Raw genomic sequence first — 20,801 nt, 5'->3', positions numbered from 1 at the left:
TGTACTGAACTCTTGTTATTCAACTATGCCAAGATAAATTAAATTTTAAATTCTATGGCACCTTTAACTGCAAAAATCAATCATGACTTTTCCAGGTCTGGAAATCACAATTTTAAACTGCCCTGATGCGTCACATTAAATCAACCATATCCTTTGACCCTTCATCATAATTCTATATGATTATTGTGTTTTTATTTTAAGGCAACAAACTAAGCATGGCTGTTTTTTTAACTAAAACATTTGCTAGAAAAATCTATGTACTTTTATGAATATGTTTGAGGAATGAATTTACACATTTTCAACTAAAAACAGAAAATTTTGTATGCGTTTTGGCCGTTCATTTACATGACAACGGCGTTTTGGGGGCCTTAAAATGCAAACTTGTGAAAACGGGTTTCAAAGTGCAAATTTTAGAAAACGATACAGTTATCGCCGCGTAAACCACAAAAACGTGAACTTGTAAAAATAGTGACATGTTCAGTCTATAGGCATGTAGCGTTTCTTTGCAAAGTGACATCGCCATCTACTGGCCTGGCCGCAGAACACAGCGTTTTTGGTTGTTTTCGTGGATCCATGTGAACAGGGATCGTTTTGACAATGCAAAGGAAAAACTTTTCCATTTTTAGTAGGGGTGTAACGATACATCATTATATCGTGATATAGAAATGCGACGACACGCATTGTTGATGTAAACGATACAATTCACGATATAGAGTTAGTTTTATCCAAGACTCAGCTCTTACTGTATTTATAAAGTATATTTCAATTCTGTCATCATGTACTCACCCTCATGTCGTTTTAAACCTATACGACTTTCGTTCAACGTCCAAACACAAATGAAGATATTTTTATGAAATCTGAGAGATTTCAGTCCCTCCTGAAAGTCCATTCCTCTAAAAGCATAAATAAAGGCATCAAAAATAATCAATCGAGTGGTCTAATCAAAATCCAAGTCTTCTGTTACACGTTACCATATGTCTTAGAAGGACTAATAATAATAATAATAATAATAATAATACATCCCTCTTCTTTATTTTGGCTTCAAGTATCAAGATCTTTTTTTGCTCGTGAAATGTCATTAATGTGACTACACTTTTACTTTGTATTTGATCAATCTGCAGATAAGTATGAATCCCAAACAACTGGAGGGGCTCACTTTCAAATCTATCCGCCTAAAAAAAAAAAAAGTCAAAATGCTGAAGAAATGCTGTTATGGATTCAGTGAATTAATGGTTGTGAAAATTAAAAGGCTGTGAAAACAGAATACGAACTGCAGTAAACACAAAAAATAAGTTACCGGACACATAATGATTAGTCAGTCAATCAGAGGCAATACATAAGATCCCTAATTCCTTTAATATATTAAAACACTTCAAGCTTCCATCTTCTGCTGTAGCGAGGTTAACCGGCTCCTTGAGCTTTTATATTGGGACATGCATGGCTATGTAACATGCAAATAAAGGTTTAAGGGTATAACCAATTTGTATGTTTTTTCATTTCTTTGTTAAAATGCAAATACATTCAAGTCGATGAGATGACTTGATCGTGTTTTAGATGATGTAAAGCAATATTCTCTTATACTGGGAAATATTCTACCCCACATTTTATGTAAATATGAGTTAGTCCTGAAGGTATATTTTCCATTCATTTTTCCCACAGGGATTTTTTTTTTAAAGCCTTCATTAATAAGCTATAAGCCATGCATGAACAAAACCAACCAGCAACGAGGTGAATCACAACACTACAAACTCTGATTTAAAGCAAAAAAGTATTCAAAAATTGGACAAAATGACAAAAAGTACAAGACTGTGGACTGAAAGAACTACAATCCCATGAAGCATTGAGAACAGCATAATCAAATAACAAAACAACTCCTTTACAAATGTTGATTATACATTTTAAAAATCGACTATGTTATTCGCAGTGCTTCATGGGAGTGGGTGGAGCTCTTGGTGCGTTTTGCTGGTTTCAGCTCTGATTGGTGGAATTTCCTGTACAGCATCATGGGTAATGTAGTTTTTCACCAGGAATTCTGCTAAAACGCATTAATTTTAAAACCAAGTTGAAATAATGACGGCTTCAATAGAATCAAATACTATCGATTAACAACCTCGTGGCTCACAGTAGGTCTATAAAGGTTAAGTTATCGTTCAAAATCCCCTATGGAGAAAATGAATGGAGTTTTTGATAAACCATAACTCCCCACAGTTAGTATTATTGCTTCATATTTTAATTTATCATTAAAACCATATTTTATTAGCATGATATGAAAAACTCACTGTTAATAGTTTCGAGCTCAAAGCAAAGTTTAAGGTTTTGTTTTGTGTGAAAACAAGGGGGTAGCCACTTTACAACCTCTTCAACTTTTACAACAGAGTGCAGAGGGAAATTTTATGAATGAATGAATTATATTAATAAATCTCTGAAACTGATTGTCTTTCATAAGCGCCACCTACTGTCAGAGAGTGGATTTACATTTTCATTCAGCCCATCTGCTGTTTTTGTTCAGACCAAAGCGAAAATTGGACTGAATTATGAACTGTTGTATATTTAATATGCATTCTAAAATGCATTAGATTCATTGTAAACGATTTAAATAATAATGCATCTATAATCATTAATGGAGCAAATAAAATACCTGTAATTTACCATGTTGATTCATCCCTTCTTAAAAAAAAAAATGGTTAAAAGGCTGAAATGTGGGGTTGATCATATATGTCAAAACTTTATTTATTATTATTATGTTAGTAGATGACGTTATGCTGTAAGTCACCAAACTAACATGTTTTTGTTCATTTAAAATCTAGCCATCATTGTTAATGTTTTTTGCTAACAAAAAAGTGCTGCTAGATTTGCTGTTTGTTGAAATGATTTCAATGCATGTATCAGTACCTTTTAAACATTTAAAGCCCATTTTAACAATAACATGATCATTTTGGTCACTATAATCGTGATATCAAATGTTCATAGTACTGTTTCATCTCTAACACACACACACACACACACACACACACACACACACACACACACACACACACACACACACACACACACACACACACACACACGCAACATGTCTAAAACAAGCTTGCCTTGGTGCAATATTAACTTTCTTAAAGAAGCCCTTTGAACTCAAAAAAAAAAAAAAAAAAAAATGTAATCAACTGTAAAAAATTAACAATTTTTCAGAAGGCACTGGTCATTCCATGTTTATTCCACCCTGTATTTGTGAATTAATATGAAGTAAAAAGACAGCGAGGGATTTTTTCACTTTGACAGTATCTCTCAGGATTGTGTGCTCAGTCACGAACACAAGCAACCAAAATAAAGCCTGGGTCACGGTGCGATTCTTTTCCCGTTATTTACGATTGTTGCTTGTCACACAGCATGAGGAAAAGGAAATCTGTGAACTGCTCATTTCCCAGAGCAAACTCAATCTAATGTTGATAGTAAACCATAACATGAAAGAAACCTAAAAATAGAGGAGGGCAATATATTAAAACAACAAACTGGCAGAAATGTTGTCAAAATCCTGGAATTTCCAACTTTGATATCTTGAAAAATATCGATATTCGATACCTACGGAAGAGTATTAGGGCCAAGCAATAATAAAAAAATAAAACCATCTCGAGATTAAAGTTGTTAAATTACAAGAAAAAAGTCGTTAGATTGAGAACAAATTCGTTAAATTATGAGAAAAAAAGTCGTTAATTTACGAGAAAAAAGTTAAATTATAGATAGATAGATAGATAAATGTTTATTTCATTCATGGATATTTTTTTTTCCCAACAAATCTTACTTCATCATCTTCATATATATAATTTATAAAACCATGATGAAAAGGAGGCAGGGTGAAGAATATCTTATATTTCCTGCCCCCTCAACAATAAAAAAAAAAAAAAAAAAAAAAAATATTCAACATATCAAGTCCCCGTCAATGCATGACGATAACAAATGAAACAAACTAGAAACCAAAACATCAACCTAAAACAGATTTCAAAGCAAAAGCAATTTAACGAATTTGTTCTTGTAATTTAACGTCTTTTTTCTCATAATTTAATGACTTTATTCTCAACATTTTATCTCGACTTTTTTCTTGAAATGTAATGAGTTTCTCGTAATTTAATGACTTTATTCTCAACACTTTATTTTGAATTTTTTCTCGAAATGTAACAACTTTAATCTCGAGATGTTTTTTATTTTTTATTATCGCTTGGCCCTAATCCTCTTCCGTAGATACCATGGAGATACTGCCATACAGATAATTTGTTCTCATAATTGTTTTGATAATTTGAGCTAATTTTGTTTTAATAGCTTACACACAGCACAGGAAGGCTTTATTAGAATCGTTGAACTACATTTACATAAAAAAGACAAGTAAACAGTCAGTAATAAAATATGAACAAAAAAAAATTGCAAACGATAGCACAAATAAATACAACAGAATAAAGAGACAAATGAAATAGTTTTTCAGGTGGGTCTAACAGTAGTTTTCAGGTAAGAAATACTACAGAAATGAAAGTAATTAAATGTAAAATAACACTGGATAGTTTTATTTGTGAAAATTAAATACAGATCAATGCTTACAATTAAAGTTACGAAAGTTATTCAGTCAAGAGCAGCGAGTGATTTTCTCAGCAGGTTTATTAGGCTGCTGTCACTTTAAGAGTTGATGCACGGATCCAATATACCGTTACCAGGGTTCGTACACATTTTTACCAATAAAATTCCATGACTTTTCCATGACTTTTCCATGACTTTAAGTAAAATTTCATGACCTAATGTTTCATGAAATGTCTATGTATACATGTTAAATAAGAAGAAAATCCATGTTACACCCAGCATATTTTTACTAAAATAAATGACAAGCTTTGTAGTGTACAGTAGAATATGAAATATTTATTTAAATAACGCTTGCACACAGAACGCGTCTTTGCGTCTAAAAACGTGAGACGCGGCGCTCAGGAGTGGTTTTTAAAAAAGCGCAGCATAGAACGCGAGAGCCTTTGAGACGTGATGCAATAATGGAAATAATAGAAATAGGCAAACTGCAGAATTTACAGATACAAGTTTTGACATGGAAAAAAAGAAAATAAGATAATAATGAGCGCCTCCTCCATGTTGCCGTTATATAAAACAGTTGTCATGCCAACTCGCAACGCTTGCCCTGCCTCCGAGTTCTTCTGATTGGCCCACTGTTTTGGAACTGACATTGATGAGCGGCGCTGCGTGTAAAAGTTGAAATTCTTTTAACTTGACATGGCGTCTTAAAAACGCGGCGCTCATGTGAGAGGCGCTGCAAAAGACGCATGCACGTCCGTCAAGCGCGTGTTTACATAGAAAAACAATAGGAAAGTAGCGCATTGGAATAGAAAAACGCATTCTGTGTGAACGGCCCCAACAAAGTTTCATAACATAGGCTACATAAAACCCTGAGAACCGCTTAGAAATGGATTAACGTAATCCATGGGAGAAAATTAACATAAATCAAGGGGAAGCAACAATGTTAAACTAAAAAATAAATAAAAGTGTCCAGCAACACTGTTCCTGCACAGTAGCCTACCTCTGCAGTTAGGGTTTCGTTTCGGGATAAAGCACTCAAAATGGTCCCTTGTTTTACAGTGGATGAGAGGGAAGCACCGCAGCTGGGAGCGGGTGTCACGTCAGTCGCACGGGTGAAAAAGCCAGCGATTGGGTTGGAAGCAGTCGAGCACGCAGCTGCATACTTTTCATCATGAAGCCATACATTTTTAAATCTGCATTTCCCTGGCATTGCTACACAATACTATTAGCTGAAACTGCGTTACCCCACGCAGAGAACATCACGTGACGGATAGTGCGAACGTTAACTATTGTAATTTAACTAATATTATCAACTATATTCGAATATACGGAGATTGTGAAACAAATTTCCATGACTTTTCCAAAACTTTGTGGGTTAATTAATTTTTCCAAAACTTTTCCAGGCCTGGAAATAGCCATTTTAAAATTCCATGACTTTTCCAGGTTTTTCATGACCGTACGAACCCTGTGTTACACAACATGCGTATTCTCTCAACTACTCTACAAAACTGACTGTATCTTCCTGAATACTCGGCAAGACGGCCATTTTGACATCATTTAGTACGCATTTGACCATTTATGCGCAATAAGCCAGGAAAAAGGAAGTTAATTTGGTACTCATGAACGCTGTTTGAGAAGCGGCTTTATGTGCGCAGCACTTCTATAGATCAGTGGTGCGCATGCTATTGTCGTGAGCACGAAAACTGCGGGAATGAGTAAAATTATGCGCAATACAAGCACTATTCAAACAGAGTGAATAAGACGAGTGAGTGAGAGGAGGCGGGTGTGTCAATTCACCGTCGGAGAGAAGAGAGAGCGAGAACGCGCAGCTGGTATCAGTGTATTGATACTGCAGAAAAGGAGTATTGGAACAGTTTCAGATACACATCGAAATATCAATATTTGACAACACTAGTTATGCCAGTATTTATTGCAAAGCTACAGTCCCACGGCATAAAGCATTTTTCTCCAGTTATATGGATATTGATAAATACGAAGTAAAAAAGTTGTCCTGTCTTTGCACACAAAAACAAACAGTCCAATTCACAAACTAAGGATTCATTTGGGCAGCTTTTTTTTAATGATTTATTTAAGTTATTGGGTTGAATCAGCTAGATCATTTCTTCACTGAATCAACATCTGACTCACTTAATGAACCGCAGGTTCATGTCCATTCAGTGATGGTTCTTTTTGTGTACTGAAGGCTCACGATTTCTGAATGGTTATGTGGAACGAACCCTCGGCCGTGCCCCGCTGTCACGTTTACCTGTAGCACACCTGCCTGCGCTTGTACTGCCTCGGTCAAACAAAGAGCGAGAAGCGATCACTCGAGTGATTTACCTCAAATCTGGATTAACCAGGCGTTGACGCTAAATAATTACATGTAAAGAAATAATGTTTCTAATTTGATGATGATATAATGACAAAATTAGTATCCTGCATGGCTTCCTCTCTGACTAGAGACATTTTTGCAAAAAACTGTAGTACAAAAATGCCTCTTGGTAAAAAAAAAAAAAAATTTATTTGAAGGGAAGAGAAAGCAATTATAGCTACTTTTAAGGCAGGGACACACTTAACGAGTAGCTGAAACATTCTAAGACTGAACTGAAAAACACGTTCCTCCAGTTTCACAGACAAGGCTTAAACTAGTCCTAGAGTAAAATGCATGTTTGAGCTGCTTTAACTGAAAGCAACTTGCACTGATATATCTTAAAATACGTCACAGCCATTGTTTTGTCTCAAGATGAACACCAGTAATGTTTTTTTCTAGTGAACGTTTATGAAAACTAATATGTCCTAATCCTGGCTTAGGCTGAGCCCTGTCTGTGAAACTAGGCCTATATGATTTTAAATACTGACTGTAAACACCGACTAAACACAACTGGCACAGACCCTGGGCATGATCAGTCTTAAGTATCAAATCACATTCATAATCAGCATAATTGTTAAGTGTGTCCCCAGCTTTACTTATTCACATATACTAAACCATTCTCTATTGAATGTAAACATTTTTATTTTTTGTCAAATAAGATGCTGCTCAAGAGAACTGTATACATTTAAAACATGGATAAAAATAGGGCTGGGTATTGACAATTTTCATGATTCGATTCGATTACTATTCACATGCTTTCGATTCGATTACAATTTCGATTTGATATCGATTATTTTGGATGTAGTATTTCAGTTGCAGTACATGGCAAATTTTCTAGAAGAAAAAAAATCTCAACTAATGCTGTAAACTACACATGGAGTCAGTTGGTACTACTATAATAATATTGAAGGTTGAAATTAACCCATTTATATACAAACACTTAAATTACACTCAATGATAAAGTTTAGAATTACATAATCATATTTCTACTCCAATTCATTTTTTTGAAATATAAACATTTAAATCGTGGCTGTCATAACTGATTTATTCAAACATGCATTAAATATTTAAGAACATTAAAAACTATAATGAATATGTAACGGTGCATATCTATATTTATCAGAATGATGCTTTCTAGAGTTCATTTTTCTAGCTGACTAATGAGTTTATGGTCACTGAATATGTTTTTCTGAGGTAAATGTGACGTTAAAGCTGTTTTATTGACGTCTTTCCGAGGTTGAAGCACTGATTGAGCGATTACACGAGACATGATACGGATTTCAGTAAGTTGTACTGTATATTTTAACATACCTTCAGATGTTCATGCATGTTTATTTCGCTGTAACTGGTATTAAAGCGGAGGAGAGGATGATCACATGCTTCTCTTTAACTGAGGCGCTAAAGCGATCCGTCACGCCACATTAAACAGCGCCAAAACTGTATTTTTTTTTTTTTTTTTTTTGAATCTCATAATAAGATGGACGTCATTTGAAATCTGAGACTTTGATTCATATCAAAAGTAACAAAGCACAAAGATTATTGCGATTTATTGGATGGGAGGCGCTACATATTCTGCTCATTCATCAACTGAAAACAGACTAGACTAATCGATTCTTGGGATTTAAGAATTGATATCGGTTCGTAAAAATGAAAATCGATTAAAATCGAGAAATCAATATTTTTTTACCCAGCCCTAATAAAAACATATCTTGGTTGTATGATATGACTTAGAAATAGTAATAATATTATTATTACTTTGAGAAGTATATTTTAGTATACATTAGTGATATTTTTCAGTCATAATTTCTTGAAGTTAAACAAATCTTGTAAAGTGACTCTCAGAACAGCTCTGGAGATGAAGTTCATGTGTTCACGTCCTCATATATAGACACGGCAGACGCTGAAATCACAGTGAGCGTCACGTTTGTGTATCAGACGAAACCACGCTGTTCATTCACACAGAGACACGCAGAAATCACGACATGCACTGACTGGCTGTTTCTGCTGTGTGATATGCTGTTAGATCAATCCATATAGAGTGAATATGTCCATCGAGCTTATCGTTAATGTAATTTTTTATTTTTTTTTTCCCTTCACGATCTTGATATGATATTTTCTCTGAAAACATCAAAATCTGGCTTCACTCTTTGGATATTTTTAATCCAGTGATCCTGCATGTCTCTTCTCTCCTTGTTGTCTCATCTCACTAATGTGCCAGTGGGCGGGGCCAAAGACGTGATGATGTAGAAGTAAGCGTTGATCTTCTGCATGAGAGACATCATTTTTGTTTTGTTTTTTCCATAGAAAAAGTATTCTCGTCGCTTAACATTAAGGTTGAACCGCTGTAGTCACATGGACTATTTTAAAGATGTCTTTAGTAGCTTTCCGGGCCTCGAAAGTGTTAATTATGTTGCTTTCTATGGGGATCTATGGGGGCTTAATAACTCCTCTTTAACTTTAATAATAACAATTCATCGTTATTTAATTTATACAGTGAAGATTATATGCAATGCAACTTTACATTTGATTACTTAATTCAAAACTGCTGTTAGAACTACCTGAAAAGCACTCTTTATTTTATTTGTGCTTGAAGTTCAATTATTTGTTCTTATTTTCTTTATTTGTATTTGACAGTAGTTCTTTTCCCCCTGAACATAGCACATACCGAACCGTACCGAAACTGTGACCCTAAAACTGTGATAAAAAACCGAACCGTGAGTAATATGAACCGTATTTAGGCACAGCAACAAAAATGGTCAATTGTATCTTGGAAAACAGGCTTTTACTCCTTTAACTGACTAGGAATTTGTTGCAGTAAATGAATGCCTCGAGCAGCTCTGACCTCATCCAGCCCTGCTGAAGTTGCAAGTACAACAACAACAAAAGTTGTCCTCAAAATTAGAGAAGAACAAGTTGCACGGCCTGTTAGAGCCCTTGCCAACAAGCTGTAGAAGCTTTTATGAACTAACAAAGGCAAACAAGTGTCAGCCGCATTCTTTCTAGTCATAAACACAGACAGAGGAAATAGTCAACTCAAGCCACGGACCACAACTAAAACAGGAAGTGTCAAGACCTATCATGTTATTTACACACACGAGCGGTGTTGGGATCAAGTTTGCCACTGGATTATCAATGAACATCATGAACTCTGGGTAGGAACGTGGTCTTCTGTGCGCTTCATCTTCTGATCCCAGTGTACGGGGCAGGAGTCAGAGACCGTGTGAGAGTGTGTGCGTTTAGTTTGGTTACATAAGCAGCACAAGGTCTGTCCCGGCTCAAGATTTACATCTGTGCCAGGAGCCTGGAGGCATGCATGAGTTAGCTGGGTAATTATTCATTTCATTTAAGCAATAGAGCAGCTAACGTTTGGGTGGCATTTTATGGCATACTACACGGTATATACTATAAACTGCCTACTACTACCCATTAAAAATGTATGTGAAAACAGTGAACTCGGCAGATATTTTACATTCTTAATCCAGGTTTGTAAAACTTTGTGACATCTTTAGTTTAGACTGTTCGATCGAATAATAAGTCAAAGACATGAAGGCTTTTAATCCATCACTCTGAAAATAGAGCATCTCTGCACACTAATTCAGTGGTGTTGGTTCCAGAGCTATTTTTTCCATTCATTTTTCCCATAGGGATTTTTTAAAAAGTCTTCATTACAGAGAGTTATAAACCAGGAACCAAACCAACCAGCCACGATGAGAACCACAACATTACAACCTTTGATTTGAAGCCATTTGAGACAAATAGACAAAGATATAAGACTGTGAACTTAAAGGATTAGTTCAGTTCAGAATTCAAATTTCCTGATAATTTACTCACCCCCATGTCATCTAAGATGTTCATGTCTTTCTTTCTTCAGTTGAAAAGAAATGAAGGTTTTTGAGGAAAACATTCCAGGATTTTTCTCCATATAGTGGACTTCACTGGGGTTCAACGGGTTGAAGGTCCAAATGTTTCAGTGCAGCTTCAAAGAGCTCTACATGATCCCAGACGAGGAATAAGAGTCTAATCTAGAGAAACCATCGCTCATTTTCTAAAAAAATAAAAAATATATACTTTATAACCACAAATGCTCATCTTGCACTGCTATTCGATGTGCCACGCATGACGTAATCATGTTGGAAAGGTCATGTGTGATGTAGGCGGAAGTACCGCGATAGAGTGAAAAACTCCATCTCATTTTCTCCTCCAACTTCAAAATCGCCCAACATCGTTGTTTTACCTTTTTTTGTAAAGGGCGTCTGACTTAGTCTTTGCACGTTCGCTTTTGTAGACACTGGATCGGTACTTCCGCCTACGTCACGCGTGACCTTTCCAACATGATTACGCCATGCGTGGCGCATCTCAGAGCAGTGCAAGATGAGCATTTGTGGTTAAAAAGTATATAAATGTTTATTTTTTTTAAGAAAATGACCCATCTTTCTCTAGATAAGACCCTTATTCCTCGTCTGGGATCATGTAGAGCTCTTTGAAGCTGCACTGAAACTGACATTTGGACCTTCAACCCGTTGAACCCCAGTGAAGTCCACCATATGGAGAAAAATCCTGGAATGTTTTCCTCAAAAACCTTCATTTCTTTTCAACTGAAGAAAGAAAGACATGAACATCTTGGATGACATGGAGGAGAATAAATTATCAGGACATTTTAATGCTACAGTAAACTAATCCTTTAACAACTTTAGTGAGGGAAAGATCTACAATCCCATGAAGCATTGCAAATGACTAGCGAATTAAAAAAATGACATCTACATATAAACATTAATTCATAGATGTTGATCATCTATATAGAAACAAACAACATTAAAAGTTTATTAAAGAATATGCATATATTTATATACACTCTAATATTTAAAGTCACCATGAAATCAAAAGGGACAGTGTTTTTTTAATAGAATATTGCAGTATCTATTATAAATGATTTATCTGGGCTAAGGCTGAACGATGAAGAGGAATTATCGAAATATTGCAAATGTACAAATTGCGATACACACATGATTATCTGAATGGTGCTAACAGGCTACTTCAAAAGGTGGCAAAAAGTCAAAGTTTAAGATCGACGCATATAGCAGATAAAAGACTGTTACTTGCGTCTAACTTTCTTGATGTTAAAAAGAGATATTAAGCACAATGAGCTGCGGAAATCAGCTCTGAACTGTCTGACACACACCTGAAGCACATGCACAGAAAGCCGCCTCTCAGACAGCGTGCGATCACAAATCTCATATATTTAAATATAATTTAAAGCATAACTGTATCGCATATCGAATATAGCATTATTAACAAGTTATCGCATTTTTCTTCAATATCGTTCTGAGCACATCATTTTGTTAAATTCATGTCCCTTGTAATCTTGAATCAGAATATCTTTCCCTCCCTCTTTCAGCGACATCTAAACTCTGATGACGAGGGCGGGGCAACCTGTCACTCACATGAGATCCACCAATAGCAAACCACAACCATCCAATCAATTCCCTATGGACAAAATTAAGCCCCGCCCTACATTTGTTCTTGTTCCAAAAGCTGTTTTACGCAGTTATATGTCACAATAGCGAAGAAAAGGGAGTGGACTGGTACTAAAAAGTTAGTTGGTGCAATTAGCTTGTTTAGAATCTCTGATTGGTGGAGATTTCTTTGCAGAATCATGGGTAATGTAGTTTTCACCAGAAATTCTGCTCTGAAACACGATTATTATATATATAAAAAAGCAAATATCATTATCTTCAAAGCTCACAGTGGATTTATCTTTAAAGGTTTATAAGTTAGTGATAAAAGCAGTACTTCTATGGAGAAAAAGAACAGAATTATTACTTTAACGTGACTCTTGCACTCTGGAAGGTGAGATTAAACAATTGCATTATGGGATACAGTAGTCAGCACAGTGCATTCTGTTCCGTTTCACAGTGTTCACTAACTAGGGGACATCTGTAGAAGTTTACTTCAGTTTTATTTAAAAAGAATGGGCTTGACTCACAGAGATCATTCACTTTTCATGTGCACTTTATACTCGCACACTACAGCCTAGTAGCCACTACAAAGCTGAAAATTGATTCTCACCCAACTTTGTGCAGCACTGGTGCCTCTCTACTTCCTGTAACGTGATATACCGATGCACACTTGTTTCCCATGCCATTTGCATTGCCCTTCGGACTGAGAATACACACTCCCTAATCACTTAAGATAACCAAACACCCTATGAAGTCTACTTTTCAGGGCCACACATGCAATGGTGCAAACACAAAGCAAATTTGCACACTACGCAGAGCACACAAACTATACACCACAGTAAGGAATAGTATAGTAGTATGCAACTCCAAACAAAGCCCTGTTCCTGCTCTAGCTGACTTTAAAATGGCCTCCAAACATGCAAACTGCAAGGAAGACATGATGGAGTAAGTGTTATTATGATTGAACAGTAGATCTGCCCTAAAATTAAGGCCTACATGTTGATACATTAACAAAAACATGTTTGAAACAAGAATACTGACAACTGTCAAGCTCAAAATCTTAAAAATATCACTTGTTTTCTTTTGCTCTAGTTAATTCCGATTAAAATGGCTAAATTACAACCAAATGTGCGACGTATTCTCGACTGTAACTAGTCTGAACCGAATTGAACTCGCCAAGCAACTGCCATTTTGACCGTGTTTACATTTTGTCAAGTTGGTGACGCAAAGATACTTCAACGTTTTTACGTCGTGACGTCACTAGCATATATATATATATATATATATATATATATATATATATATATATATATATATATATAAAATATGAATTATTTTTAAAAAAATATATAAATTAATTAAAATAAACAAGCAGTTGAGCTCCTGAAACGGTCAGTAATGTGTTCACGTGACTCTCCCATTAGCATTTAACGATATTTGGAAGTTAAAACTCAAACGCCAACTGAATTTGAACGTCGTTTAATTGTCCATCAGCAGAAATGTCCACTTCTAATAATTAAGGTGCCAAAAAATGGCATTAAATATGAACTCTGCATCTGAAAGGGGGTAGACATGGGGGGGGGGATGTTTCAAACGACACGTTAGCAACAATAAACTGTCCACGATCGATTCCGATCGAAAGTATAAAATTGATAGTTAATTCCTAATAATGCGCTGTCTAGTCGATGGCATGTGAGTGTGAGATATCAGTTCGCATGTTGGCTAAACAATGCTAGCTCTCCAACATTAACAACTTGTAACGATTTATCTCGTGAATAAATAATCAAACATTACTGTATGCGTGCGTACACAGATCATTTCAATTATGTAATCGCCCGATTTGTGGCCCACTTACCTCTTGGCTTCTTTTAGGCCCGAAGCATTCTAGCTATGAAAGCCTTTCCCTTTGTCTCTGTCCGCGTCCACTGATCTGCTGTCGCGTCCCAATAAATGTGTCAGCCGCCGGCGAGAAACGCGTACCTGCTCTGAAAGACACCGCTCGTTTAGGTGAGCCATGCCGCCGAGGCTCGTCTGCTCGTCATGATGGTGTCGGACAGATTTTTCCAGCAGATCACGGTCATTTTGTTAGGAGATCATCGCGGATCTGGCTGCTTTCGGCTTCGTAAACTAACGTGGTCACGTGACGAGTGCGCGTCCTCTCAGCGCGGTGGTGTCTCAATGCGAGCGCGCAGCCTAGATAGACAGCGTCTTTAGCGCTCTCAGGCAACTCAGAAGTAGACTTTTTCATGATTTTGCAGTTTTATGTGTCTAATAACTGATACGCAGATATCTACTTTAATTATGGCTTATTTCTACGAAATTATCCTCCGGTTTCGCTTGTTACAATACATGTTTGAGCTGTTTTAACCCTTATAGGGTATTTTTAGACCCTAAAGTACGTAAAAGTAATAAAAAAAAAAACGTTCTCTTTGTCCAAATGACATGAAACTTTGTACAGTGGTTAACACTTTCTAGATCTACAAATAAAAAAAAAATTGGAGTGATATCTTGTTTTTATGTTAGTGTCGAAAAAAGTCGCACTCAGGGTCTTTGGGGTCTCCAGAGACCCCAGGCAACAAAATATAATTTTGTAACAAAATAAATGTTTTTTAAAAAACTAATGTAATTTTACTCTGTTTATTAATGTTTTTACTCCACATTTGTGCAGTTTTTAGAGTGTTTATCATATTTTTAAAATTTATATAAATACATTTAAAAAACATTTTTTAAATAGGTTTTTATACAAAAACAGCTTTTTATGTAAAATTCACTTTATAAAAGACCCATATTTCTAACTTTCATTCATGGGGATAACATGGATAATTTGACATGGTTTAGTGTGAGATTTTTCCCAATCTTTTGGAAAACGCAGTTTTAAAAGTAAAAAACAATCACTTTTACCAGTAGATGCTGCTGAGCTCCACTATTTGCTGTTTTACTAACTTAAAGACATCTTTTCACAAGTATTTTTCAGTTGGATTCATATCTAAATATTATGAAATCACAATTATAACAATAAAAATTACTTTTTTTCAAAGTTTAGCATTTGTTTGTACTAAAAAAAAATAAGTTTTTCAATAATGTTGATTTTGAGGATGAATTTTATCCACCAACTTAGCTTAAAATATGTTAGTGTTATTGTTTTGTCTCAAGATGCGTTTATAAAAGCTACTTAAATGTCCTAATTAAACTAAAGCCTAATCCTGGCTTAATCTAAGCCCTGCCCAGGCCAATATTTGTTATGTAATTCAATATTTTATTAGTTTATTAATTTTATATTACACTACTAGTCAAAATTTCTAGAATAATTACATTTTTTATATAAAAAAAAGCTGAATTTTCAGCATCATTACTCCGGTCTTCAGTGTCACATGATCCTTCAGAAGTCATTCTAATAGGCTGATTTGCTGCTTAAAGGGACAGTTCACCCAAAAATGAAACTTCTGTCATCATTTACTCACCCTCAAGTTGTTCCAAATTTGTATACATTTCTTCTGTTGAACACAAAGGAAGATATTTTGAAGAAAGTTTGTAACCAGGCCACTTTGGGGCACCATTGACTTACATAGTAGGAAAAAAACACTATGGAAGTCAATGGTGCCCCAAAACTGTTCAGTTTAACACATTCTTCAAAATATCTTCCTTTGTGTTCAACAGAACAAAGAAAATTATACAGGTTTTGAACAGCTTGAGGGTGAGTAAATGATGACAGAAGTTTCATTTTTGGGTGAACTGTCCCTTTAAGAAACATTTCTGATCATTAATAGTGTTGAAAATATATATTTTTTAATAATTAAATACTTTTATTCTTCAATTATGCATTAATTTGATCAAAAGTGACAGTAAAGACATTTATAATGTTACAAAAGATTCATTTTCAAATAAATGCTGTTCTTTTGAACTTTCTATTCATCAAATAATCCTGAAAAATCAGTTTCCACAAAAATATGAAACTGTTTTCAACACTGATAATAATCAGAAATGTTTCTTAAACATCAAATCATCATATTAGAATGATTTCTGAAGGATCATGTGACACTGAAGACTGAGTAACAATGCTTTGATCACAGGAATAAATTATTTTTCACTATATATTCACATAGAAACATTTTAAATTGTTGAAATATTTCATATTACAGTGACCAGTAGTGTATCTAAATAATAATATATTATTTAATTTCAGCACAAATCATAAAATAAAAAAAAAACTACAAACACGATACGCTTTATAAATATTTTATGAAGCGATGTGTACAAATATATGGCTGTGAATCGAATGTGACGAATGAGACATGCTTCCTTTCAAAAGATTTAAATGCAGTATTAACATTATTATCTGACAGAAGCTACATTTCTCTCTGTAAGAAATCAGTTTATTACATCTTAAAATGTAAAAACAGCCTCTTTTTTATGCCATCATCCCTACTTTAAAAAAAACAAAACAATTCAAAATCAAACTAAAGAAGCAAAAATGGATCTTTACATTAAAAAAGACGGAAAATATCAGTATGAATGAATAAATCGTTATAGTATTTTAATTCATAGGTTTGAGACGCCACTACACTCTGGCAGGAAGGGAAAACAAAAAGTTGCATTTGTTTCAAGGTAAAAAAAGTGAATGTGACAGAGGATGTGTGTGATTTTACATTTTACAAAACAGGATGACAATATATCTCCGTTTCTTCACATTCATCACTTCCCAGCCTTCTCACACACGTACTGTCGACGTACGATACAAGTTCTGTGTTTGAATCATTCAGCTGGACCCTCATTTCTTCTTTTTTCTCTTCTTCGGAGGGCCTTGATCAGAACTGCTTGAGGAATCAGAGTCTGAGTCAGAGCTGGAGGAAGACGAGGAGGAGGACGAGGAGGAAGGGCTGGAGCTGTCCTCGCTGTCACTGCTGCTGTCTTCAGACGAGGATGAGGAGCTGGAGGAGTCGCTGCTGTCTGAGGAAGAGTCGCTGGAAGAGCTCGACGAATCACTGCTGCTGGAGCTGGAGGAGGACCTCAAAGAAAACAGCACATGAACACATTTCCTCACTGTAATTATGTAATAATAAAGTGAAATATTAGGATGTTTTATCTTAGTGCATATTGGTCATAATAACATGTTTATACTGGTAACATGAGCATTCCCAGAAAGGCAATGACTCACCTTTTTTTCTTAGCTTTTTTCTCGGTGCGCTGTGTTATTCCAGGTCTAAAACAGGTAAAGAAAGTACAGTTTACATCATGTGACTTTCCAGTGTTTAACATGATAATTGAAATGAGAATGAATGATCGACAAACAAGTAATGAAGTTGTCTATAATGTGGTTGTCCAATCTATACTATCAACACATGCAGTGTCCAGTTCTGCATTCTGCTCTTTCGCCTTTAGATGGCGTTGTCTGCCTTAAAAATAGTGATAGGAGAAACGAAGCTTTTCAAAGATTCGAATCAATTGCTTCGCAAAATGATTCACTGTTCGAAGCGTTCGAAACGCGACACGCTGGTGACACCTGCTGGTCAGAACAGTGTAAAGCAACAAAAAACCTTTTACAAACACATTGCAAATGTTTTACTAAAAGTAAAATCTATTTATTGATCATCTAATAAGACTATATACCAAGTGTCTGTATAATATGTGTTATTTTATCAATTTTAAGGGCTTGTTTTGTTTGTTCCATGGATGGCTCAGCTAAACAGGCAAATAAGAGACTATTAGCAACTATTATTCATTATACTAATGTATCATTAAAACATCTACATTTAATGTGCAAAGCTGATCAGAGATCAGGTAAAACCCATAGACCCTTATGAGTCAGTTATGACGTAACGAAGCCTCGTTTAGACTTTGGCAGACTTTCTTTGGTTGATACTGTATTTTATATTTTTGTATCTTTAACCCTGCATTTGTTCTCTGTTTTGTAATTGTTGTTCAAACATTAATAAAAAAAAATTAATTAAAAGAAAAACGTGGCTTTGGCAGTTTGATACACGCTCCGAACCAAAGATTCGAATCAATTGCTTTGCAAAATGATTCACCGTTCGAAGCGTTCGAAACGCGACACGCTGGTGACCCCTGCTGGTCAGAACAGTGGAAATGAAACAAAAAAAACTTTTACAAACCGATTGCAAAGTAAAATCTATAGAATTCAATTAACTAATCATCTAATTAGACTATATACCAAGTGTCTGTATAATGTGTCCTTTTATCAATTTTAAGGGATTGTTTTGTTTGTTCCATGGATGGCTCAGCTAAACAGCCCAATAAGAGACTAACTACTAATTATACTAATGTCTAATTAAAATGTATACATCTAAAGTGTAAAACTGATCAGAGATCAGACTCTTGTTCAATTCGAAACTATTCGATTCAGTTATGACGTAACGAAGCCTCGTTTACTCAAATCACTTGACTTTGGCAGACTTTGTTTGGTTGATATTGTATTTTATATTTTTGTATCATTAACTCTGGCATTGTTTTCGGTTTTGTAATTGTTCAAACATTAATAATAAAGATTAATTAAAAGAAAAACGTGACTTTGGCAGTTTGACACACGCTCCGAATCAAATATTCGAATCAAAAGATTCGTACAGGTTTCGAAGCTTGATGAAGCAGTGTTTCGAAATCGCCCATCACTACTTAAAAAGCTCTATTGAAATGCTATTATTAATATTAAAGCAACACAACTAGATTACTGAACTTGAAATATACTTAATAACCAGTAATCCGTTCATTCAATAACACAACTCATGTATGTGAATGTGTTGTTGTGTTTCTTACCCCAAATCATCTGAAGGTTTGTTCTCCTTGTCTTTCAGCTTCTTTTTTAACTCAGCTGTCCTGGAAGGTCTATAAAGATACTTTCTTTTCCCAGTGCATTCATAGGACCAGTGTCCATATTCCAGGCATTTCTGACAGCGAACATGTTGTTTGTTTGCCTCCCTGTGGAAACGTGAAGCCACATACTAATATTCAACAATACATAGTATAACTAGACGACTTGAAACAACAAAAACTCAAACAGACGACTGATGAGATAAACAAAATACAATGAAGACATAACAAATATAATTTACAAGTCCAAAATCGTTTAATGTGCCAAATAACTCACGCTTGTCTTCGTGCGATCAGTCTATGCATGGGAGTCGCCATTTTGAATGCGATCGTGTGCGTCTGTGGTCCGGTTTAACGTCCAGCCTGGAAGAATAAAGTGTGCCATCTAAAGCTTGGGAGAGGCTTCAGTTTCTGATTTATTCCGTTTAATTTGTTTGTCTATTTATCTATCTGTTCATGTGAATTAGAGTACAGCACGTAATACGTTAATAAACCGCGAAACTTATAAAATTTAAAGGGACAGTTCACCCAAAAATAAAAATTCTGTAATCATTTACTCACCTTCAAGTTGTTCCAAACCTGTATAAATTTCTTTGTTCGGCTGAACACAAAGAAAGATATTTGGAAGAATGTTTGTAGTGAACTGTCCCTTTAAGGTCCAAATACGCAAACACTTCTAAGGCTGTGGTTTCCATACACCTCTACTTCACTCAGATTAGAATAATGTTTGTGAATTCCATTCTAAAAATTACAGTATTATCAATGGAGCGTTCTTTAGAACTTCAGCAATAATATAAGCCAGCTCGAAAACTTCCGGTAAAATGTCATTTGCTGGTGTGTGTTGAGCATCAGTAGTGTAATACTTAGTTTATAATCAGAATATAGTCACTTAAATAGTCAGGAAGAGCATTAATTTAGTTATTCAAACGTAAGACAGCATAAAATAATAAATAAATAAAGAATCAGCGGTTCGGAGCACCAAAGTCACGTGATTTCAGCAGTTTGGCGGGTTGATACGCGATCCGAATCATGATTCGACACACTGATTCATAACGCTCCGAAGCTTCCCATCACTATGTAAGTCGTTATTTTGTTTTTTTGGCGCACCAAAAATATTCTTGTCGCTTTATAATATTAATATTGAACCACTGTACTCACATGAACTGATTTAAATATGTTTTTAGTACATTAATGGATCTTGAGAGAGGAAATGTCATTGAGCCATCAGATTTCAACTAAAATATCTTAATTTGTGTTCTGAAGATGAAAGAAGGTCTTACGGGTGTGGAACGGCACGAGGGAGAGTATGACATTATTTTCATTTTTGGGTGAACTAACCCTTTAACGACAACCAGGAAGTACCCGTATCCATTATTTGGATAAATTTGAGCAAACTGAGCACAATAAAAACAAATTAGACAATAATGAAAGTATGAAAAAAGCCTGTACCAAAACAGAAACTGAACATATTCCATTACATATATTTTTTTTTTAGAATTAAATAATCGAAAAACAGTTTTCTTTGCCTTTCTAATTTTTGAATGTAAGCAGATTTTACTATTTAATCGTGTGAAATGAATAGAGAATTC

At 35.2% G+C, this 20,801-nt stretch overlaps 2 protein-coding genes across 6 annotated transcripts in view; both read right to left on the bottom strand.

Annotated features, from left to right (window-relative positions):
• Nucleotides 1–14,567, bottom strand: part of aff4 (AF4/FMR2 family, member 4) — a 52,576-nt gene extending 38,009 nt beyond the window's left edge. For all 4 annotated transcript variants that reach the window (XM_048167340.1, XM_048167338.1, XM_048167341.1 and 1 more), the window contains exon 1: nucleotides 14,246–14,567. The gene's annotated coding sequence lies outside the window, so the exon portion shown is untranslated. The remainder of the gene's footprint in view (nucleotides 1–14,245) is intronic.
• Nucleotides 14,568–16,612: 2,045 nt separating this feature from the next.
• On the bottom strand, nucleotides 16,613–19,688 carry zcchc10 (zinc finger, CCHC domain containing 10). 2 transcript variants are annotated; one of them, XM_048167130.1, is made up of 4 exons: nucleotides 19,490–19,688; nucleotides 19,159–19,320; nucleotides 17,546–17,590; nucleotides 16,613–17,384 (listed from the first exon to the last, which is right to left on the bottom strand). In XM_048167130.1, exons 1-4 carry the CDS (start codon nucleotides 19,528–19,530, stop codon nucleotides 17,159–17,161), a joined length of 474 nt encoding a protein of 157 aa, XP_048023087.1. In that variant the 5' UTR covers nucleotides 19,531–19,688; the 3' UTR covers nucleotides 16,613–17,158. The 2 variants fall into 2 exon arrangements, with proteins under 2 accessions (XP_048023087.1, XP_048023086.1); XM_048167129.1 differs by having other exon boundaries at nucleotides 16,613–17,396; nucleotides 19,490–19,684.
• Nucleotides 19,689–20,801: the final 1,113 nt, after the last annotated feature.

Source organism: Megalobrama amblycephala, linkage group LG18 (assembly GCF_018812025.1).
Source record: "Megalobrama amblycephala isolate DHTTF-2021 linkage group LG18, ASM1881202v1, whole genome shotgun sequence".
NCBI classification, from domain to species: domain Eukaryota; kingdom Metazoa; phylum Chordata; class Actinopteri; order Cypriniformes; family Xenocyprididae; genus Megalobrama; species Megalobrama amblycephala.
This window is presented reverse-complemented; position numbering and strand designations above follow the sequence as displayed.